Here is a 25,455-nt window from a genome sequence, read left to right on the forward strand (position 1 = left end):
AGAATTTAAGAAATTGTTCGTATGAACACTAGCAAAATTTTCCCGATTTATTTCAAGGTGAACTTGGACTCTAATTAGGAATTTTCAATTAATACACTAAATCCTGATTTTAATTGAACAATGAACTCGAATAGCCCCGCTAATACACATGGTAATACACGCACACAGTATGGGCACAATAAAAGGAAATTTACAGTAGCCAATTTAGAAGAATCTAAAAAACCTAATGGATCCAGAGGTCCTCTCTCTCCGGAGGACTTTGATAAAGCCAAGAAAGAGAAATTATATGTTCAATGTTTAGGAAGCGGTCATGGCAAAAAGGATTGTCCCAAGGGGAAATCTGCTGCTCATGGCAAGGAGAAAGCAGTGCACACGGTGCAACTATTGCCTCTTGAGTCTTCCTCACGATTCTCTACAGTGGAAGTAACACACACCGAGGTGGTGCTGGAATGTTGTCTCATAGCTTCCATGTGGCAACAGACCTTCGGACCACATGAGTTAGTACGTATGCATGGATCTCTGCAAGGGCACAAGGTGCGCATCTTGGTAGATGACGGTGCTACTCACAATTTTATCAATTACGGATTGGTGAAAAAACTCAAATTGCCTCAAACTCCGAGTACCCACCGCTACAAGGTAGCAATGATGAATGGACATGATACCAAAATCTGGGATACTCAAGTCCGAGCTGTTCCGTTGGAAGTACAAGGTTACTCCACATCCTTGGATTTTCAGGTTATGAACATGGAGAGGGTAGACGTGGTTCTTGGTAGGGAATGGTTGCATAGCCTAGGACCATCACTGAAGCGTAGCTATGAGCACAACAACTCGATGTTCGAATCCCATGGCGCACATGTGTTGTTGTCAGGAGAGAAGGATGCACCTTCTTCACCATTGATATGTACAACTGAGCTTATATTGCTCGTTTCTGATAATGAAATAGATCAAGTTTTCTTGTGTTACTCATTGTCTCATTTTCTCTCTAACATTGAATCTGTTGAACATTCCTCAACGCCGCATGCTTCTCTCTCATCTCTTCCACCAATGGCTACTTTCAAACAAGCAAAAGTTGCTAGTGAGTTATAGAAATTATGAAAGGAATTTCAAAATGTTTTTCCTAATGATTTGCCACCAGGATTACCGCCAACACGATCGGTGCAACATAGCATCGATGTGGTTGTACGCAGTAAACCAGTCAGTAAACCGCCCCACCGTATGAGTTACTCTGAAGCTGCTGAGGTGGAACGTCAGCTTGCTGACTACCTTAGCGGAGGGTTTATCCAACCCAGTTCTTCACCATGGGCTTCTCCTATCCTATTAGTGAAGAAAAAAGACGGCAGTATGCGCATGTGCGTAGACTACCGTGGCTTAAATGCGGTTTGTTAAGAACAAGTACCCATTACCACGTGTGGATGAATTTTTTGACAAACTCACTTAATGCTCGCATTTTTACAAAAATAGACTTGCGGTCAGGGTATCACCAAGTCCGTATTCGACTTGCTGATATACCCAAAACGGCATTCCGAACAAGGTTTGGACACTACGAGCTTTTGGTTATGCCCTTTGGTTTAACCAATGCGCCCACAACATTCATGACACTTATGGATAGTGTCTTGAAGCCGTACCTGGGCAAATTTGTCATCGTTTTTCTCGATGACATTCTAGTTTACAGTGCTTCTGAAGAAGAACACTTACAACATCTGAGGCAGGTGTTCGAATTGTTAAGAACAAATAAATTATATGCTAAGGAATCTAAGTGTGATTTTTTGAAAGAAGAAATTCACTATCTTGGGCATGTTATTTCAACTAATGGCCTATATATGGATCAATCCAAAGTGGATTCAATCCGGCAGTGGCCTTCTCCTACAAATCTGAAAGAGTTATAGATTTTTTAAGGATTTACAGATTTTTACCGAACGTTCGTTAAATACTATGCTAATATTTTTGTTCCCATGACGGATCAACTGAAAGGCAAAGGCAAAGCTTTTCAATGGGGACCCGCTCAACATCGCAGTTTCGATACGCTCAAGGATGCGTTAGCTACAACTCCCATACTAGCTATTGTAGATCCTTTAAAACCATTCATTTTGGAAACGGATGATAGTGACCGTGCTATTGGAGCAGTCTTGTTACAAGATGGACAACCAATTGCATTTGAAAGCAAGAAGCTTGATGTACCTCAGCACAACTACTTTGCTTATGAGCGCGAACTCTATGCAATAGTGTCTGTCTTAAAAACATGGCGGCATTATTTGTATGGTGCTCAGTTTGAGATTGTGTTTGACCATGAAAGCATTAAATGGTTTACACAACAAACTGATCTGAAGGGTCGAAAAGCCAGGTGGGCCAAGATTCTTCAGGAATATGACGCCAAGCTCCGGTATCGTAAAGGATGATACAATGTGGTGGCTGACGCTCTAAGTCGTATGCTAGAGATCAATTCTCTCTTGTTCATGAAACTTCGTAGCAAATTTTTGGATTCTCTAAAGAGCAAATATGAGCATGATGAAGCATATTCCAAAGTGTGGATCCATGTACAAATGAGGGATCCTTCTCACTCAATGATGGTAGTGTAACGTTAACCTCCACACATAGTTCTCCTCTATCGAGTGATGAACTACAACGATGGAAGCATTTCACCATCGACAATGGGTACCTACTCCATAAGGAGAGAGTTTGTGTACCGACGGACACAGACATTCGGCGTCAATTCTTTTTGAATGTCATGATAGTCCAAGTGCAGGGCACCCGGGTATTAGAAAGACTTATGCTCTTGTACGACGACAGTTTTACTGGCCAGGTTTACATGGCTTTGTTCAAGCTTATATATTGCATTGCCAAAAATGTCAAGTTAACAAAGCAAAGTGCCTGAAAGCAGGAGGACTCTTACATCCTTTGGAGATTCCCAATGGAAAATGGAAAAGTATCTCTATGGACTTTATTGTGGGTTTACCAACCACTGTATGAGGTCATGACTCAGTATGGGTGGTCGTAGACCGGTTGACTAAATTATGTAAGTTTATTCCAACCAAATCAATGGTTAAGACTCCATAACTAGCCAAGTTATTTGTGGACAATCTATACAAGTTGTATGCTCTCTCTCTCTCTCTCTCTCTCTCTCTCTCTCTCTCTCTCTCTCTCTCTCTTTGTGTGTGTGTAGCATGGTGCTTAACAAGAAGCGACTTCTATTGTATGAAGAACACTATAAAAGTTGGAGACTTCATGAATTGAGAGAAAAGCTCAAGAAAAAAGTGTAATGTCACCTACAAATTTTGAAACGTTACCTCTAAATTTTAAATTAGAAGGTAAGAAAACCTTCAAAATATAAAGGAATTTAGTATTTAAAGTTTTTTTTGGGCACTGGGGAGAGAGAGAGAATTAAACAACTACCACCAACCCAGAGAACTATCCAATCAAACAGAGAGAAGGGAGGAGGAGAAGGAGAATAGAAATAATAATCTTTGTGTGTATGTGTGTGTGTGTGTTCTCTTTAATAGCTATAAAGAACCTAGATCCATTGAATAAGGGCTATAAAATCTTGCGTAATGTGTGAGAACCTGGCAAGCTTGGTATTAAAGGAATATTTGTTGCCTCTTGCATGTATATTTTTATTTGAGAATCCATAGAGAGATATTGTGAATCATTTTTTTGAAATTCAAGAGAGGGTATGCATGTAGAATAATAGAATCTATATAATTATCCACCTTTGTAGTTGTAAGAATAGAACACATGCATTTTCTAGCCGCAGTAACGCGCAGATCACATACTAGTTCTAAAACAATAGAATGCAAGAAAAGTCAAGACATATCAAGATGTGAAATGAAGGGTGAAATAAAAAGATCCATGTATTATTTTAAAAATGAAATAACATTTAAGGTATGTCTCAATCATCATCACTGAAAACAATGAAAGTCTGCTAACCCAACACTCCTCTAATGCTTCTTTTAGAAAGCCAAAAATCAACTTTGGGAAGGTTTATCCAATCACTATGAGTGATGGAACTCTTATTCAATTGAATGCACTCAAGCATGCCATGGAAATGATCTATTAGAGGGTGTTACCTTCTTATAAAACTTATCTGTAAAAGGAATTCAACATCTTTTCTAGAAGTATAATATTACTTGCCTTGGTACAAGCATTAAGATTTCACATGCGCAAAGCTTACTTTTGTCCTAATCCTCACTCCTCTCGGGGAGACCACAACTATTGCACGCGGGTTGGGGGACCCTTTGGTGGGCAGTCTGTGGGTTTCACAAGCAATGGGGGATGGGTGCAGTGCGGCCTGCGAATGGGGATTGGCATGGTTTGGCATGCAGGGGTTGCTCCAAAGAGCGAGTGCTCGACTGTGTGTGCCTCATCCTTGGGTGCACAGGATCAGTCCAGGTTTTTTTTTGCAACCAAGGCATGGTGGCCACCCCTCTTCTTCTTGGAAGAGAAAGTGCTCGCCTTTTCGGTGGATGAGAGGGTGAAATGGTGCCCGGCTCTGGTCGTCAATTCAGTGGATGTGGGTCAAAGAGTAGCCTAGTGGTTGGAGGGTTTTCTCAAGATCTCGAAAGGGCATGGACCCCTTGCTAAGGCTTGGTGGGGTTACTTGATGCAATAGACTAAAGTTATCATTTTTGTTAGTTAAAACTTTATGGAAAGAATTAGGGCTTTAACCTTTAAAGTATTTTTATTTTTATTTTTAAACATTTTAAAGCTAAGTTTAGAACTTGAAGATATAGAACTTTTAAAGTAAGGTCTCCAATGATCCAATGAGGACCTAGAGTTTTTTTTATCAGAAGGTAAAACTTTGAATTAAAGAAATTGAAAATATTACATGGATCCACAGGTAGGGGAAGGGTCACCCCGAGACACTAGAGTTTTAGAACTTAGAACTTTAAAGCTTTTAAAGTGATTTACAACTTAGGGATCATAATTTTAAATTTGTGAAAAGGGCTCTAGAGCTTAAAAATGTAGAATTTAAAGTGGGGTGTAGAGCATAGGGATTTAAAGCTTAGGGTGTAGAGCTTAAGGGTGCTTTTTTAATTCAATTTTCTGTGCTTATGTTTTTTTTAAAAGCTTAAAGATGTAGTGATTTTAAAGTGGGATTTAACTTCAAAATTTCAAGGCCTAAAATTGACGCCTATTTTTTTTGTCAAGGGCTATTTTGCCTACCAAAACAATCTCAAAATTACCTGTCATTTTTTGTATTTATATCTTTAAGTTAACGTTATATATGGCAAATTATATAAGTTGATTGCATTGTACAAAGCATATGAAAGGAGGCTTGAAAAATTGCATGTCAAAAAGAAACTTTTATCAGCCTAGCAGGCCTGGTGATTTTATCACTTGTTTTTATAAAAAGAACTCTCTCCACTCTCTTCCTCTCACAATTTTTGCCCCCCCTCACCCACGCCCCCCCCCCCCCCCACAGCCCCTAGTCCTCTCTCTCTCTCATTTTATTTTGTAACTAGACATTGTATTAGGTCCACCAAGATTGCATCAGTTTGGTCTCATAGGTCATTTTGGCATTTGAAAACGCTTAATATAACATTTCATTTCAAATTTTGGCCTACCCAAAGGGCTAAGGCCATAGTGATGTGTTCCCTTTTTGTTAGTTAAAAAGGGAGATTTTTTTTTTTAAATGTATAAATTTTTGATTGGCCAAGCGTCCGAGGACACTTATTGCAAAGACAAGGGTGAATCATGAAAAGGCATCATGGTTATACTCACATTTCACGATATTTCTATTGTTAATGAAAAAGGGAAGAATATTTTTGGCCTGCCCAAACGGAAAAGACCATGGAGAGGACTTCTCTTTTTCCTTGGCTAAAAATACACAATAAAATTGTTGGTAGCAAAAAATACACAATAAAATTGTTGGTAGCAAAAAATTTAATTGGTCAATGATGCACTAAGGACTCAGTAGAAGTGATGCAACGATGCCGTAAGGACTTAGTAGAAGTGAAGTGTGTCAAACCAATGATGAGAAGGTCACCACAACAAATATCTCAATGAGATTTAACTTTTAAAACTGATCTCGACTATATTGTCCCGACTCCCTGCCCTAGAAAGAGAGTGTGTGAATCCACTAGCAAGATAGTGAGGTGAGACTCCTTGCCCTAGGAAGAGAGAATGTGTGAATCTAGTAGCGAGGTGGGTGATGGTCACACTGGACACACGAGCCGGTAAGGCCAATGTGGCGGGCAGAGTAGACGGCAAGTAGGGACGGCGGGGGAAGGAAGCACATACAAGGGTGAATACAGACGCCGTGGTGGCGCACAGGTCAATGTAGTGCACACAAGCGAGGGCTCCATGTGGATTCGGCCCCGACACAGGCGTCGTACACAGGCACCTGGCTGGAGCATGCGAGGGATTACCAGCCTATAACAGGGTTGGGATTGAGGCAAGCGGAGAAAAGGTGCTCCAACTTCTCTCTTAAGGATGGAGCACACTAAAACAAAGCGCCACAATGGATCAATAGGAGGCTATGAGGAGAATCGATTACTCTAGTGCAAGTTATGAACCTCTCGCTTTAAAGGGTTGCGTCTGGCACTTTGAGAATCAATCTTGGAGGTCTCAGTGCTCACCAAGATGTAGGCTGAATTAGTCTTGGAGGTTTCAATGGAAAGAAGAAGACAAACTCCCATAGCTAGTTCTTCAAAGTTTGATGAAACTGAGAAACTACCTATGACTCGAAATCTGTAGCTTATAAGCAAGTCATGGCGAAGACCATTGAGCTCCTTCGGCCATGTCTCCCTCGCCCTCAAGCTACTAGATCTATCTCTTCGCCATCAAATCCTTGCACCACCCTTCAACCTGCACCTCTCCTGCAGTCCAAGCTGGTCATCTCCCATCTCCTTGCCAATGTGCATAGGGAATGTTTCTTTACAAACAGCTATATCAGCAATAAATCTTTTTTCACAATGCAATTGTGCATTATCTTCTAAATATGTAGGGTGCACTGTGGCCTTGTTTGAGCGGGTTCTGTATTTCTTATTGTCCACACTCCTCATAGTCTTGCTTGTTTAAATCGACACTTTCCTTGTTCAGGCTTTTGTACAATTTTGGCCCATTGACAACCGCCCTGTCTATCAACTATCTTGATCAGTTCCCCACCCACTGCTAATTTCTGGTAGTCATAGTTATGGGGCTAATAACTATTTAGGATTGTGATTGCCCCTGTGTTTTGAAGTTTTTGTAAATCGAGCCCTTTGTACCTTTTTTAGACCTTGAGTTACGATCGGCACAGACACGAAGACCAGAGCGCAGGTGCAGGGCCTCATCTCTAATTACCCTACGCTGGCTCAGAGAGATCCTCTATTAGGCCTCCTGTTTGTAATGCGAAACTTTCAACTTTATCTCATAAGGGTAACACAGAGCTCCTGCAGGGCAACACAGAGGGGATCGTGTTCCATTAGGTGCACGGTCTCAATACCGCTACTCTTGACCTGCTCCCAAGTCTTCATTGGGGGATGTGCTTTTGACGGCTCTGTGGAAGCCCATAACCTCGTCACTAATGGCCGCCCCTAGTTTCTGCTCTAAAGATCGTGTGTGTGTGTGTGTGTGTGTGAGAGAGAGAGAGAGAGAGAGAGAGAGAGAGAGAGACCTAGCACAACTTGCCAGGCGGCCACTCTCCAACCATGAGATGATTCTGAGGAATCTTGGGACTGTTGGTGGCTGCCAATCTTGAGCACAACCGCTTTGGCCAGCCCTCTACGAGTCTGTTTTTTTTAAAAGCTTTGCTCTAATTGGATAGGAAGGAGACGTTGGCTATGGCCGGAAGAGGTGGGACGTGGGCTACACCGGCCACCAGCTAGTTGACGGCCAAAAGGAGTTGTACACGTAGGTGTTGCCCTGTTAGATGCTTTTTGGTTGGCCGGCTATTGTAGATGTGCTCGTGCTAAGAGAGCGCCTTGCACTCTACTATGCTAGCCTACGTCTTGCAGCTCAGCTCTACTAGACTATCTCAAGCATGGCCTACGTCAAAATTATGACAGTGGTGTTGGCGTTGTTGTTGTCGGAAGTCAGGGAAGCGAGTGGCGCATGCACCTCTAGGCTTGTGACGACTTCATGGTGCAGCGCGATGGGCAGCAACGTGAATGCACTGGGCAACCCAACCATCGATGCTGGAAAAATTTTCAGCGCATCTCCCCCGAGGATCGATGTGATGCTCTGCAACAGGTTTATCGTGGGGCCCTCACATGTATCCCGACTCCGGCCGTGAGTCACCCTACAAAAGCTAGTTTGGATGCACCACCATAATGGCATCTGGTCTTCTTCAACAATGTGATTTGCATCCTAGAGAGTGAAGAACTCAAGATGTAGAGACCTGGCTATGGTAGTGAGCAGCTGATGAGAACTACCAAGCACACTAGGCACAAGTAGTGATGGCAAAATTTTCCTCTTCAGTTTTTAAGTAAACATAAAACATGTATATACCAGTTGAGAACGTCAGATACCAATCGATATAAAAAAAAATCAATGCGAGATGTAGCCAAAAACAAATTGAATAAATTGACTTTTGCCTGTCAGCTAGGCTCGTGCTTGAAAGTCAAAAAAGAAAAAGAGAGAGAGAGAGAGAGAGAGAGAGAGAGAGAGAGAGAGAGAAGCTCCAACATCCACTGCGTCGAGCAAGCTCTATAGAAATTGGGCCAGGGAGAAATAGACAAGGCTAATGGAAGGTGATTTAGGGCAGTAAAGAAAGAAGACAATGTTAGCTATGTGATCTCATGGCAATGAGTGCAGAGATAGAGGCAAGCAAGGACTCGAGACCATCTTGTAGTGTGCAGGGTGTACATGTGGCGCTGAATGAGCGTTTCTCATTCAAATGGACTGCCACATGTGCATGCCCCTACATTGGCTGCTCTTGCTCCCTCTCTGTCATTGTTAGGAAATAGGACGTAGCTAAGTAGATAATTGAGTAGATTACTTAATGGAGAGAGATAATTTTCACACAGAGAGATTATAGAGTAGAGAGAGAGAGAGATCACACACGATATACATGGTTCACCCAATGTGGGGCGCTACGTCCACGGGAAAGCAGCCACTCAATGGCTTTAGTACTTCACACAAGAAGTAAGTTACAAAGGGATTATACCCTTTTGGAGCTCTCACCTTGCTTCACTTTCACCACCTCACATCAACTTCAAAATGTACCACAATGCTTCACAATCCATTTTTGTGTGTAGAAGAGGCCTCCTTTTATAGGTCAAAAAGGGATGCCCTCTCATGAGAGGCAACTGTGTGTGGCCATCCTTGTGTTGACAAGTCCAAATTGGACCCTCCAATCCGCCTATGTGTGGCCTCCCTTGAGAAGACAAGTCCGCCTTTGAAATCAGCCACCCGCCATTGAATTCGGCCACCGGCCACCGGCCATTGACTATCAATCATCGACCAACCGGCCAAACGACGGACCGTTTTCCGATCGCCGTCCGGCCTTATTCCAAAAAAAAAGGAATATTTCAACGAATACAGAAAATTACAAGAGGTAAATCAGGCTCCATACTTAACAATCTCCCACTTGGAAACTTATCTCCAAACCAAATCTATGACTACTTTCCATCTTGGCTTCTTATCCTTGAATGAGGATTGAAGATGAGCAAAAGCTCAACTTCTCCTTGTTGACCACCTTTGTAAACATGTCTGCAGGATTTTCACTTGTATGCACCTTTCCTAGCTTTAGTTGTCCCTCTTCCAAAAGAGTGCGTATGAAGTGATATCTCATCTCAATGTGCTTTGTCCTTGAATGAAAGGCGGATTTCTTTGCAAGATGGATAGCGTTTTGGCTATCATTGTACAAGACACAATTGTCTTGTTTAAATCCAAGGTGTTCTAAGAATCTGTGAAGCCACATAATTTCTTTGCTTGCCTCTGTCATTGCTACATACTCTGCTTCTGTGGTAAAAAGTGAGACCACTTTCTGCAGCTTTGAAGCCTAGCTTACTGTTGTGCATCCAACCGTGAAGACATAGCCAGTAGTGCTCCTTTGAGTATCTTTGTCACCTGCCATATCTTCATCAACATACCCTTAAAGAAAAATATCAGTTATTCCAAAATACAAAGCATTTGTTGTTGTCCCTTTCAGATACCTAAGTATCCACTTCACAGCTTGCCAATGCTCTTTACCTGGGTTGTCCATGAACCTACATACAACTTCCACTGCATGTGCAATGTTTGGCCTTGTCCAGACCATAATATACATAAGAGAACCTACCACTGCTAGAGACTGGCTGTGAAAATTTTGATTTCCGGCGAGGATTTTTATTCATGCACGATGGCTTCTCTTCAAAATGGGGGCCTTAAAAATGTGCATTTTTAATAAAAAAAATTACAAGGTAAATCAGGCTCCATACTTAACAATCACCTCACTATAGCATGCTGTGAAAAGCTACTTTGTGTCAGCTCTTCTTCATGAGAGAAAGTTGTCTATGTGTGTGCAAGGCGGCCTCGTTTGCAGCCATTCACCACAAGCGAACGAACACTTTCATGTGTGGTAAACTTGAGCAAGAGCATCATGAGAAGAGAAAACGAGTGGGGTATGTGATGACACACGTAGGTAGGAACCAAAAGCTTTCAGCTATGGTGCACCTCACACACAAAGAAAATGGGGCGCCGTAAATTGTGTGTGTGTATATCTATATATATATATATATCTATATATATATATATATATATATATATATATATATATATATATATATATATATATATATATATATATAGAGAGAGAGAGAGAGAGAGAGAGAGAGAGAGAGAGAGAGAGAGAGAGAGAGAGAGAGAGAGAGAGAGGTATATTTTATTATCATCCTCGGAGGTCAAATATGACCTATGGGACCAAAGTTACATGTGATGTAGTATGTGTATGGTTGATGAGTGACTGTCGATGCTCCAAAATTGTGGTGATGAGAGTCGCAATGGAGAGCCCACACTGTGGCTGGGAGAGGAAAGTGTGTAGGTCTAAGTTATGGCTGAAAATGTGAGAGAAGCAAGTTCGAATGTGACCAAAAGCTGAGCACTCTAGTAGTGTGTGGTACTCAGGCTCTCGAACTTTCAATGAGCATAATGTGCACAGTCGATTTTTGCACAATCGATTTGACTCTTCTCCATTGCCCCAACGCCCTATCTCGCATTGAAGGAAATGGGAGCTAAGCCAAATGGCTGCGATAGTGCGTATCGTCGACAAGGGGATATGCTCAAGCATGTAAGTGTGAGTAGTTTTCTCTTTCAGCGAAGAACATGGTTTTGTAGTTGGGGGCAATATGGGTGGTGTAATGTATGAAACGTGACCCACCAGATTTCTCCCAAGCCGTAATACATTGGCGTTGTAGAAAAGCTTCATTCACTTGGGAGTCAATTGAAGCATCATGTAGCAAGTGTAATGCATCCCATCTCCCAAACCACTTCTTTATGTCTTGCATCCATCCCGTGCTCAAGATCTTGCTTTTATGTGTCTTTTGAACTTTTTTGCTTGCTTCCCATGCAATTGTAGGAAGTGAATGTGAGGGGTTTTGATGCATCTTTATCATGTACTCCACAACCCTTTCCATGCCCATAACCTCAATTGGAAGAGATCCCGACTCAAGAAGTAGGAGGGTGTTTGTGTCTTAACTTGGAGAAAGTTTAAGAAAACACTTTTGGACATTCTCAAACTCTTTCCAAGTGGACTTTGAGATGCTCCCGCCCCACACTTCAACTCCATAAAGAAGAACCGGTGTTACCAATGCATCAAAAAGATACTTCTTGAGAACCCAACACTTGATGTTTCTTGCATTACACATGTTCTCAAATGCATAATATGCTCTCTTTCTCGCTTCCAAACAATGCGTAGCACATTCATGCCACTTGTGATTGGATGAAACCTCAAGGCCAAGATACTTAAAGCTCTCAACAACTTCAAGTGTCTCATTGTTGTACACAATGCATGGCTTCTCCTTATGGTTGGTTTTCACAAGCATAACCTTTGTTTTGGATTCATTCACAAACAATCAGCCCCAAGGACAACCATAAGCTTTTGTGTATCTTCTAAAGTGTGTGCTAGAAGCACTACATTATCCGCATACAACAAAAGCATGATTACCGCATTGCAAATAGTGACCTCTTCAATGCCTTCTTCTTGCATAAAGTCAAGTACCATTTGTTCCAGTTGATCGATGCATAGACCAAAGAGAGTTGGTGACAACGGACATCCTTGTTTAACCCTAATAGTGCTTACAATTTTTTTTGAAATTTCTCTTCCCATGCGCAATTGACAAATCACCTTCTCATAGATTCGAGAACCGCAAGCATAAACTCACTTGGCACTTAGAGTTCTTCCATCCTTCTCCACAAATTGTTACATGAAATCATATCAAATGCTTTCTTAAAGTCCACAAAACAACAATACAATCTCTTGCCTTTCAACCGACTTTCCTCCATGAGAACATGAAGAGTGACAGGATGATCAATGGTGCTATGGCATCGGCAAAAACCCGCTTGTTCCTTTGTACACTTGTCATTCTCTTCAGCCCAATCACTCAATTTTATCTCCATTATGCACCCAAATAACTTTTCCATAGGAGACCCAATCATTATAGTCCGATAGTTGTTTACATTCTTTACATCCTCTCCTTTATGCAAAGGCTTAACCCAATTAGTACTCCAATCATAAGGCATACCATGTTAAAGTGCAAGGTTGAACATATCATACATCCACTCATGGGTAAAATCTCCCGTCCATTTGATCATCTCCGGCTTGATACCTTGAAGATCTCCCGCTTTGTGAGTGGTCAACTTTTCAAGCCCACCGTATACATTTTCAATAGTAAAAAAAGAGGCATACATGGGAGTGAACCATAAAATGGCATTTTTTTAGCATTTGCTTGCTCATATAATTGCCTACAATGCGTGTACATATCCACACACTACAACACATCACGCAAAAATAGGCGCAAATATCGGCAAGACAAGCTTTCTTTTATAAGTAAAATACATTGGAATAAGCATCGTAAAATAAACGCCGGTATCGTAGCGTCGGTATACATATCGGTAACGGACCACCGGAATATACACAGTTTAACCATTGGAATATACACAGTTATAAATGCCTGTATATACGCTGTTATACGCATCAAAAATTTATTAGATAAACCGGCGGTTCTTTTGAGACCTGTACCAGTGCACTTTCTTTCATCGTCGAGATTATCCCAAACCTCCATATCAGAGTGACCAAACTGAATTGTACATAGCTATTGAATATTTTGTCGCATGGCCTTTTCGACCCTATCCGCCACAACAACCACATTCCTTCTCTTGTACACCTTGCTAGGATCATGCTCGTGTGATCCCCAAGGTGTACGTGGTGTGCCAATCGGTAAACTATCTACTAAATAGAGTGGGGGACGCTCTCTCAATGGTGTGGATGTATCGGTAGAACCACTACCACAACAACGACTGCTTCTAGAACGACGCCTACCTCTTCTTGAGGACAAACCACCCTTCGGTGTAGGGGGCACACTAGTCCTAGGCGTAGCGGGCACACTCGACTGAGGTGTGGGGCCGGTTGATGTATGGACCACACTAGTCCTAGGCGTAGGGTCGACCATAGTAGGTCTAGAGGAACCTATTGCCCAAAGGTTCTGTGCCATCACGATCTGCTCTGGTGTGAAATGTGTCAAAAAGAGACCCATCTGCTTGGGTGACATGCCAACCAGAGTGACATGAAAACTTAAACTAGTATGGCTCATCGTCATTGGCCATGGCTACAAATACATGAATAACACCCACAAAATACGTTAGTTTATAGAAGAAACGCTTAATCAATACAAATAACAAATAAATGAATTGCCAACACAAATGAATGAATCTAGAGTGTATTGTAGACTAATAAAAAGAGTTTTACAAAAGAGTCCCTATCAAAAATCATTAGTTAATCTCTCGTCTTCTATGAGATCTGATGCACCAAAGATGTCTATCTCAATCTGTACTTCTGCATCTTTGTCATTAAACCCTACTTCTTCGTCGCTCTTTGCATCAGCTTCATTATTTGACATTGTAAAACAATTCTTTATGGAAATTGGTAAGATAAACTATAAAAATTTGTGCCAACCGTGGGACTTATGACCACTGAGATTTTCATCTCTTGTAAAAGCAGTTTTCAAACATCGCATGCACCCAGTGGGAGTCTTGAATGAAGATATAGTCTTATTCACTTGTTGCTCTTCTGCACAACTCAAAACCCATGGTCCTTTTCGAATAAAAAACTTTCCATTCGGTTTAAGTTGAGGCCACATCTCTGGCATTCAACCCACAACCTGCAGGTCATCTCTTTGGGCCTTGCTCTCCCTTTTTCCAGTGATGGTTTTCCATATGATCTCCCCCACATTCTTGAAGATGTGCATTGAATCGAGCAGATGATTAATAAGTAGGTCACTCTAGTATGGGAGTTCATGGAAAATAGAAAGTCTTTTCATTCTAGGTGGCATGAAATCTCCCCTCTCCAGCCACATGTTTTTTCAATTGCTCGCTTTTAGTGGATGCATGTCACATTTGCATATGTTTGGTCCATGTAGCTCATGTCCTTCAGGCAAAAATCTACCATGCTTCTCGTAAACTGGCTTGCTCAAATGCTTAGAGCGACGGAAGCCAAGTCGAGGACCACATTTTGGACATGCATGATTGCCCGAGTAACTCAAGCATGAAACATCACAAAATTAAAATATAAAAGCGTTGGCATAGCCAAGAATAACATGACGTGTGTGAGGGTTTCAAAGGCACTTATCTGAGCACTCACCAAAGCCTGGCCAATTGTGCATGGTCCACATGAGAATGCCTTGCACATGTATATTCCGTCGTCCGATTGGTTGGGACATATCAGCCACATCAATTCCTGTCCACAAGATTTGGAGCTCTTCTATAAGTGGTGCCAGATAGACTTCCATGTTCTTTGCTTTGTACTTTCCTGGGACGATCAATGACAACAACAGATGGCCCTTCTTGATAGCCAGCCATGGTGGAAGATTATAATTAACCAGACAAATAGGCCACATGCTCCATGAAAAACTCCGTGATTCAAATGGGGTTACTCCATCCATTGCCACACCAAAGCGGATACATCGAGGCTCGTTCTTAAATGTAGGCCAACTTTCCTTATGTGGTTCCATGCACAAGAGTCAGCAAGTACCCGCATCACATCATTTGTCGATCTAGTATTTGAGTGCCATGTCATCAAAGCAGCTATGGACTTGCATCTGAACATGCTCTTTATTCTTAGAATGATAGGAAAGTGTCAAAGGACCTTTGCAGGGATAAATTTTCCTTGTGTGTCCTCTCTATACATGTTTGATCCACAATTGCGACATCGTTCCAAATTTGCATACTCATGGCAAAAAAGTATACAATCATTAGGACATGCATGTATTTTGTGATAATCCAGGCCCAAATTAGTAAGAAGCTTTTTAGCGGCTAGCCGGGTAGGGGGCATGTGATTCCCTTCTGGCAAGATTTGCTCCTTGAGCAACCTGTCGTTGCATAAACAAGTCAACCCCTTGACACATTATTGAACTGTAATTTTCACTTTATCATGCTTAGGATACAATGTATTTACCTGAAAAGCTCTATGACTGAGGCATCGGACCACCCGTAGACAGATTGCAAAATTAAGCATTGCCAACACGGTACAGAGAACTGAGATTTTTGCACCATTGTAAAGAGGCATGAGTGCAAGAGTTTGCATCATCTCGTCATCTTTATCATTGCTATCATGCCGTCGATATGGACGGGATGGCTGAGGTTGGTCCACAGTATTGCGTTGAATGTTGTCGTCTTTTATGTTTTCAATGATGGGATCCATGTCAAAGAACACATCTAACATCTGCTCCATCTCTACTTCTTGAAATGCCATATCAGGTATTGGTTGGGAGGAGTTTGATCTATTGTCTCTGGACCATGAGATCAATAACGCATGCCTTGTATTTGCTCTATCAGAAAGAGACCATGATTGCGTATGTGCTGGTCGTAGATTTTTCATTTTTGAAAGATCTGATGCTTGCAATGCGCACAAGGACACGCCATCTTATCGTCCATACTTTATCTACCAATGATGCAACAAATAATTAAAACACTCTAGTTGTTATAACTACACACTACTAACTACATGACAATACATGACAACCTCACATTCTCTATCTAGGTCCGATCCCTGCACACCTCAGTCTAGAGGTGCACGGAGATTAGGACCACAGGGTAATAATCTCGTCTTTATTGGTCAATGACTATATATTAAGGCTGTTGAAGTTTGTGTGCACTTTTGAAGTCCGATTGCGTTATTTTACTTCGTTTATCAATTTTCGTTTGCATTTTGAAGTACACAAGGTGCTTTTGAAGTTCGATTGCATTTTTTAAACTATTTGCCGCTAGATCTAACAACCTCACATTCTCTAGCCATGCCCGATCCCCGCACACCTCGGTCTAGAGGTGCACAAAGATTAGGACCATATGGTCAATGACTATATATTAGTGTTTTTGAAGTCTGTGTGTGCTTTTGAAGTCCAATTGTGCTAGCGTTTTTCAAACCTATAACCCCTAACCTAACCTAACCTAACCTAACCTAACCTATTACCTAATCTACAACCAAATTAACCTTAACCTATAACCACACCTATAACATAACCTAATCGAATTCCGTTTGTGTTTTTGAAGTACACAAGTCATTCTTGAAATCCGTTTGCATTTTTTCTACTTTTTGCCGCTAGCTCTAACCTAACTTATAATCTAACCTAACGATTAACCTAAACCTAACATAACCTATAACCTTAACCTAACCTAACGGAAGTCCATTTGCATGCATTTTTTAAACTATTAAATTGCCGCTAGCTCTAACCTAACATAACATATAACCTAAACCTAACCTATAACCTAATCTAGCATAACCTATAACCTAACCTAACCTATAACCTAATATAATCAAAGTCCGTTTGTGTTTTTTCGACTATTTGTTGCTAGCTCTAGCTTAACCTATAACTGACACAATCTTACATGGTGAATGGCACTGTATTTTTTTTAGACACCGACCTTGAAATATAACTCAAGTTTTTGGCGAAAAAATGAATCTAACTTTATGAATTTGGCGAGCAAAATATTTTAAATTTAAATTTATCAAATTTTCAACAAAAAATTTAATTTAGACCTTAATTGGTCATTTTTTTCAATATCACATGTAAGGATAAAAGGAACATCTCTTACAACATTTTATGTAATAGAAAGAAGTGATTTATGTAGTGCCACCTAGACTTTTCAAATAAGTATCAATGTCACAACACACCTTATATGTACTAGGGTTTTGCTAGGAGACAACATCTTGTTGAGTGCGGTAAGGTCTTTGAAATCTAGATGAAAACTAAATGAGGAAGTTTGAAGATCTTAGACCTCCTACATAAAATCTAGTCAATCAAACCTACTTGGCCCTCAATCTCCCCTACCATCAAGTTCTTTAGTGGGCATATCTTTGGCCACTAGCTATTCTAAAATACAAAACCTTATAGCAAAGTCTGGCGTAAAACATCTTAAAGTCTACACGAATGAGAGCAAAAAAAAAGCTCAAAATTTTCAAGATTCACAAAATTGGCGAATTTTTAGTCAAAAAAAAAAAACACTGGTGAATGGTGTGTATTCTAATCCAACCATTGTTGTCAAGGTGTTATCTTAAATAGATCTTCCTTTGAAGAAACCTTGTTGGTGATGAGTGATACCCTTATCCAGAGTGAGAGAGAGTCTTAGGGCAATTGACTTGGCAATACTTTTGTTCGCTACTGACATCATGGTTATGGGCCGCCAATATTTTAGTTGGGAGCATCATATTTTTTTAGAACCAAGCCTACAACCTAAACATTAGATAACTTAACCTATAACCTAACCTAACCTTTTACGTATATACAACCTATAACCTAACCTAACCTAACCTATAACCTAACCTGTTGCCTAAACCTAATATATAATCTGACTAACCTAGCCTATAACCTATAACTTAACATAATCTATAACTTAAACCTAACCTAGAACCTAATCTGTAAGCTAATCTAACATAAATAACATCATATAACCTAACCTAACTTAACCTATAACCTAACATAATCTATAAGCTAATCTAACCTAACCTATAACCTAAACCTAATATAATCTAACCTATGACCTAACCTAGCCTAACGTATAATTAACCTAATTTATAACCTATAATTAAACATATAACCTATACCCTAACCTAACCTGTAACTTAAACTAAACCTAGCCGAAACCTATAACCAAAACCTCATCAATTGCATAATTTCAAAAACGACATAATTCAAAACGAAATTTCTTCAAAACATAATTTCAAAACAAGATTTTTTCACAGCATAATTTTGAAACAACATAATTCCAAAACAACACGACGAGATGGTAGCGTAATTTCATAACATAATTTCAAAATGAATTTTTTTTTTTCCGAGAAAAAGATCCTTCTATTAGTTAATGAAAACTGCCCATAGGGCTACATCCACCTCTGCAGGAGAGGGCTACAACAAGCATGATGGGGAGACTCTCCCAATGAAAAAACAACATATATACAATGAGGCTAAATCAAGAGATGGGAGGAGGGAAGAGCCACACAGGTGGATAGTAGTGCCATCTGAGCACCCCCTGGACTATGGTGTAGAAAGGCCCAGGGCGCCAGAGTCGAAGGAAAGCCTCGCGGCGCTCCCGCATGCGGTCGGAGCTGCCCTGTAGTCCCTCAAGCTGTCCTATGAGAGTATGGATCAGCTCTAGCCAAAAGTCACGAATAGTCTCTGCTGGTGGCACAGGGCGAGCCTCAAAGATGCGAAAACAGCGGGCCCGCCAGATGAACCAGAGAGCTAGGCCGCTGATGAGCTCCCAACACTCCTCTCTCTCACTGCACCACTCCTGTGGAGTAAGATCTGTAGCAGGCTGGAGTGTAGGTCGCCCCCCCTGCATCACTATCATCCTGCTGGTGGAAGATAGCTCAAACTGAAGTGCCGGGCCCGTGAGGGTGGACCAAGCTGTTGCCCCCCAAGTGTACTGTCGAGCCGTGGAGAGGGCAGGCATCAGTCGAAGAACTCGTAGCCACACCTGCTGGGCCGAAGGGCAGTCCCAAAGACAGTGACGCTGACTCTCCACCACCTGGTCACAGGCTGCACATGCGGCCGAGAGACCACTATGCACAAGCCAGCTCCCTACTGCTGTGGCTCTGTGTGCAACCAGCCACTGGAACAAAGTGACGCGCCTCGGCTGTCTGGTGTCCCACAGCCTCTGCCAAAAAGCTGCCAAGAACTTGAGTGTGAGGCCCTCCTCCTGCCAATGACGTGCTGCAGCGGGGCGGGCCTCTCTCTGTGATGCAAGTATATGACGTCCAAGCCGAACAGTGTACTGAAAAAAGGGGACTCCAGGGCGGTCTGCAGAAGAGAAGGGGTCCCTCCATAGACACTCACCAGGATCCCACTGTACTCGTGCCAGTGGACAACACTCCCAAGCCCATAGCCTCCAGTGTCCTATCTCAAGAGTTGCTGGGTCAGGGTCGATGACGCAAGTCCTTCCACAGATGCCCACAACTCGGATCCTCTGGAAACAGCACTCTGCTACCTGCGGGGACTCTACTGCAACTCGCTGTAAACGTCCCCCACCCTGAAGCTCAAAGAACAGGGCTGGGACAGTCTCTGAGCAAGCCCTTACTGAAATGAGAACCTCCAGTCGTGTGAAGGCTCCCATCCACCGGGGTGCAACTGGCTCGAGAGGCGTGAGCAACTCAGCTGGAACTGACTCTGAGATGTCCTGACACATGCTCTGCACCCCTCTCATGCCTTGTTGCTGGACAGCCTGCACCTCCTCTGACAAACCTGTGAACGCTAGACAATCACCTAGAGAGCGGGCTGGACCTGCTGCCATGGGACCCCAAGAAACATGAGGCCGACTCCCAACCAAGTGGCCTCTCTGAGTGCTAACCATGGGGTTCCAGACGAGGGGCTGCCGTAGGCGCTCCTCCGTGCACGTCGGATGTCTCTGCTCTAGGCCACACCGTAAGAGCTCCCAAGAACGAAGCAAACTCACAGCGAATCAGTCCTCCAGTCTCCTGCTCAAACCAACTCGGTGCAACTCTGTAAAGATCCATCTGGTCGAAGGTTGCCAAGGGCCTCCTGACTAAGGCACCCTAGCACGAAGCCTCTGCAGCAAGAACTCCTTCCAGGGCTCCTCGCCTGGAAGAAGTCCTCTAACGATGAACTTCCCAAGAAGGGCTCTGCTGTGCTGTGCTGGTTCAATGATCCCAAGCCCTCCCTGAGAACAAGGAAGTGTGATGACCGACCAAGCCACCTTGGCTCGGGCAATCTGAGTGTCGCGACCTGACCAAAGGAAGTTCCTGATCAGCCTCTCAACCTGGCTGATACAAGAACTCGAGAAGATCCAGCAAGATGTGATGTACCACATAGTCGCCAACAACACCTGGTTGGCAACTACTACTCTACCAGCCAGCGAAAGTCGTGCTGAGCTCCAATGTAACAGCTTTCTCCTGATGGACAGGAGAAGAGGAGCAATCTGCTGCTCGGGGGACAAGTCCAAACCAACTTGACAACCCAAGTACCGAACTGCAGTCCCTGGAGGAATCCACCTGAAACCCTCTCCTCGCATCCAATCTGACACAGGATCACTGCCAACCAAGAAAGCCACTGTCTTTCTCCAGTTGATCAGTGCGCCCGATGCACAGCAGAAGGTCTCCAAAGCCTGCTCACATCTATGTAAATTGGCCTCTTGGCCCTCTAAGTACAAGGTTGAGTCATCGGCAAACTCAGCGTCCAGAAGCTCATCTCCCCGTATAGGGAGTGCTAAGCCCCTCAGACCAACCTGCTGTGACACCAAAAATCTACTCATCGCCTCCGCATAAAACAAAAAGAGAAAGGGGGCAAGAGGGCAACCCTGTCTGACTGATCGTGTAAGCATGAAGCGCTCACCTCTACCTCTTGCCAAAAGCACTTGACTGTGAGCCTGTCTGTACAAAGCTGACACCCCTCTGATCCAAGCATCTGAGAAGCCTATCCTGCGTAGCGTGCCCTCTAGAAAGTCCCAGTCAACTCTGTCGTATGCCTTCTCAAAATCGAGAAGAAGAATCACAAGGTCCTCTCCACGGAGTCGTGCCAGGGCAGAAGCCTCCCAGAAAGTGAAGATGTTGTCAAGGATATTGCGTTCCTTGACAAAACCTGTCTGAGTCCCATGTATAAGGCTCTCCAAAAGTGGCTGAATCCTCAAACTCAGAGCCTTGGCAAGAATTTTGTAGGCTGAGTTGAGGATGGTGATGGGGCGCCACTGTCGAATCTCATCCAAGGAGCCACCCTCCTTTGGAATGAGGTAAATCAGGCCCTCACTCATGCTATCCAGCATGACTCCTGTGTGCAGAATGTACTGAAAGGCACTACAAAGATCTGGGCGAAGCAGATCCCAGTACTCCAAGAAAAAGCTGGGAGTCAGCCCATCCTCACCTGGACAGCTACCACGAGGGAGGGCCCTAAGAGCCGTGTGCAGCTCCTCAGTCACAAGACAAGGCATCTGTGCCCAAACCTGCTCCCTGCATGCATCCTGTCTCCCTGACTGGGGCTCAGCCGACAGTAACTCACGGTAAAAGTCAGTAGCAATTGCACGCATATCCTCGGGCTCACAAACAACTGACCCATCGGGTCTCCTCAACTGATTGACCTTGGCATCCAAATGCCGAGGTCCCATTGTCTCAAAAAAAGCACCTGTCACTCTGTCACCCACCTGAGTCCACTGAAATGCTTGTCGGTGAAAGGCAAACTCATGGTGCCTCTCCTCTGTGCAAGCAAGCTTCTGTCGAGCTTGCTGTAACTGCTCCTCCAACCATGGACTGTCTGGATGCTGCTCCTGCATCCTCTATAGTGAAGCAATGCCTTGTCTGAGACGCTGCTCCTCCCCTCTTGCTGCAGCCCGTCGAGCCAGAGACTCCTGGAGAAAAAAGTGGCTAAGCTGAGCTAGGCCTAAGGCCACTCTGTCTGCAGGTGGAGCCTGGCTGTCCATGCCCTCTGTCCAGAGAGCCTTTACCCTCTCTCAGAGTGCTGAGTCCAACAAGACCCGCTCTGGGATGCGAAGCATCATGCTCCCACTCCTCTGCCTGTCTGCCACTGTGAGGATCACTGGTGCATGGTATGAGAAGGATGTCCCTACCAGGATGCCCACTGATCCCCCCGCTGTCGCTGAAACTGGGGCCCACCTAGTCCCTGCACGTTCCAAGAGACTATCCTCATGGGGAGCGAGAGAGAACAGATGCTGTCGTAGCAACAAGACGGGCTATCTTCGAGGCTGGCTTGGATGGGGAGTAATCCGCATCCGAGTGTCCTCTAGATAGGCGAGACTGCAGTGAGTGCCTGGTCCAAGCCCAAGCAGAGCGAGCCGTGCGTAAAGAACCCTCCTCTGTCCAGGAGTCCTCATGAATGTATACATAGCAAGGCAAACATTGCGTATCAGCAAAAAAGTACACCACAATGTGCCTACATCCTGCTGAGTCTGGGGGTGTCACCGCAAACTTGGCCAGTGGCCACAAAGTCTGCAGCAAATTTGTAACGCCAAGTTCTCCCATGTGGTGAGAGAACTCGAGAACCTGTGTATGCAACCATCCCACCACTGAGTCGAGGGACCACTCTGTCTCGGTCCTACCATAGAGGGGGAAGGAGAAACCAACTGATGAGTCCAAGGCCTCTGTCCCCCTAGCGGGGAGGAACAGAGCGTGGACCCTGAAGCAGGCTGCCTCATGGTCTGCTGCGGAATCGCCGAGAAAGCGAGTGAACCCGTAATCGAAGAAATCCCAGCGGCGTTGGAGGTCAATGCTCGTCAGACCACGAGGGATAGCTGCAAGGGAAGATGTCTGACTCTGCAGAGGGGGCCGCAAGAATGGCTGACCCTCTCTCGCTAGGCGACTCGTGGCAAAGGCGCTGCCAAGAGATCTCCTCGCCGCCGGCGAGGGACCAGTCTCCTGAGTCGACTGTGGTATTGAAGCAGGAGGAGGGGGAGAAGGAGCTGGGGGGGGCGGAGGAGAAGAGAAGCGGGTGGGGAGACAGAGACAGGGGAGCGAGGTGGGAAGCGGGCGGGAGCAGAGGGCAGGGGAGGGGAGGAGGAGGAGGAGGGGAAATCGGAGGGTGGGGTGGCTGGCGAGGGTGAAGCGGAGGTGGAGGCTGGCATAGGGGGCTCCTCCTGCTCAAGAGGACCAAAGCGATTTCCTGTGGGAGCCCACTTCTGCTGAGTAGGCACCTGAGGGCCACTCTGAGTGCCAGGCTGTCGATGTGGCCCCTGACGTCGACGGCCACGAGCCTGTTGCCACCCCTCCTCCGCTGGAGCCCCAGGCTCGGAGGGTGGCTCTGAATCTGTGCACTGTGTTGCTGGCTGTGGCTGCGGCCCAGCCTTGGCAGGCTGGGGCTGCGGCTGAGGTGCGGGTCATGGTCTCCTCCATGGACAGGCCTTTGCTAGGTGGCCCATCTGTCTGCAAATGAAGCACTGGTTCGGGAGACCCGAGTACTCCACACTCTGTCTAAACCAACCCCCACTCACCCGAGGCAGAAGGATGACCTTTGGGAGCGTGTGGGTATCTCTGACCAAAACTCGAACTGAAGGGATGCCAGCCGCCTTGGCAGCTACTGATGCTGCCGTACGAGGTGTCTCCAGGATAGTCCTGATGGCGGAGCCAATCCTGGAGAGAAGTGGAAGGTACTCCCTCCGTAAACCCGGAAAGCAGACTGAGATGGGGATGTCTGCCTCCTCTACTAGCACATCCGAAGTCGGGTCAAAACCATGTCGCCACTGTCGAAAGTGGGCGCGCGATGCTCGGATGGCCAGTGGACTCATAGCTATGACCTTGGAGGCCATCTTGGAAGTCTCGAACTCAATCTGGTAGTACCCCTGTCCGAGAATCTGGACATCCAAGATCTTGCCCACCTCTGCGAGAAGGCGGGCCTGGAGAAGGTCTCGCAGCTCTCCTCTGCTAGGACGGGTGCCGAGAACCTTGCAGATGACAGAAGTCGCCTGCAAGCGTTCTACCTCTGCAGCAAGGCTCACTTGCTCTGTCGGCGAAAGAGCAAGTTGAATGGTGGGCTCAGCGGGGTCGGGCGAGGGGGCTTCAGGCGAGTCCCTCTGTGGCGGAGCTGGAGCCTCTATCTGTGTCTACTGCTGAGTCGAAGAAGTGGACGGTGAAGAAAATATTCAAACGAGTACGCCAAGCACTTGTCCGAAGAAGAAGTGCTGCAGAGCCAGGTGCAGAAGACCTTCGGGACCCCAAACCATAATTTCACAACACAAACCATAATTTTAAAGCAATTTTTTTCCAAAGCATTATTTCTAAACAAAATAGCATAAAAGCTTAAAGCATGAAAGCCTAAAGCATGAAATTTTATTTTGTCAATATACAAATTAATTTAATATGCATTAAAGTTCCGAGCACTTACATGCGGCCTATGTGAGCAATAAAGGGTCTTGGAAAAGTCCTTGAACTTGCAAAAATGCACACACACACACACACACACACACACACACACACACACACACACACACATAGTCTGTTAAACCCTAAATCCTAAACCTACAAGAAAACTTGAAAAGAATCTCACATTGGTGCTAGAGAGTAGTCCACAAGCAAGATTTCCACCTCCGGCAAGTTGTTAGGCACCAGATTTGTAGTAGGTGAGGAGGAGGAGGGCAAGAGAAGAGGTGCAAAAACTAGAGAAATGCGCAGGGAAAGACCCGTGGGTTTGTTTTTTGCAGGTTCTGCCGGTACAGGCATCAATGAAGGCGTCGGAAAATTCACCTATATGGGCGTCGGAAGAGACATTGGTATCTGCGTCGAAAATTCAAAAACGAAATTTTAAAAAAAATTCATCTCCCTCCATACTTACTACAAATATACCGACACCCTTTATTGACGCCGGTAATTTGGCACCAGAATTTAAGCGACCTCTTGTAGTGACAAGACTTAAGTCACCAAAATTCTCAACCTGCTTGCCCCTCAAGTTTCTCCAAAATCTTCCACATGCATGTGCCTTTTCTTGGACTTAAAAAAGTTGTTGCTTTACTTCCCATCGTCTTCTCTTCTTTTCAATCAATGCCTTGTATGTATGCAAATGACTTTGATAATTGTCTTTGTCCATAGTTGCAACAAGCTTTATCAAGGACTCTTGAGCATCTTGACATTCTTTATCAAACCACCTTTTGCGTGATAGTATCTTTGTTAATACCATGGAGATTCTTCATGGCAAAGTATTCTTCGGCACAAGAACAAATAACTTTCTTGAAAGCTTTCCATTTAATTTCCAATGGTACCAGTGCATCATATTGAAGCTTTTTCATCCATAACTTTTTCTCAACCATTTCAATGTACATTGGTGCCCGCCGCTTGAAATCCATACATAGTGACAATTTCTCTTTCCTTTGGCTGAGATTATCATACTTAGTCACTTCTCC

General features: G+C 44.1%; 1 protein-coding gene across 1 annotated transcript; it reads right to left on the minus strand.

Moving 5' to 3' along the window:
• Nucleotides 1–6,776: 6,776 nt before the first annotated feature.
• LOC147419208 (uncharacterized) lies at nucleotides 6,777–19,893 on the minus strand. Its single transcript, XM_086505787.1, has 2 exons — nucleotides 18,980–19,893; nucleotides 6,777–6,897 (listed from the first exon to the last, which is right to left on the minus strand). The coding sequence occupies exons 1-2, from the start codon at nucleotides 19,891–19,893 to the stop codon at nucleotides 6,777–6,779; spliced, it is 1,035 nt and encodes a 344-aa protein (XP_086361913.1).
• Nucleotides 19,894–25,455: the final 5,562 nt, after the last annotated feature.

This window comes from Adiantum capillus-veneris, chromosome 29, assembly GCF_014529385.1.
Source record: "Adiantum capillus-veneris isolate H3 chromosome 29, ASM1452938v2, whole genome shotgun sequence".
Classification (NCBI taxonomy): Eukaryota; Viridiplantae; Streptophyta; class Polypodiopsida; order Polypodiales; family Pteridaceae; genus Adiantum; species Adiantum capillus-veneris.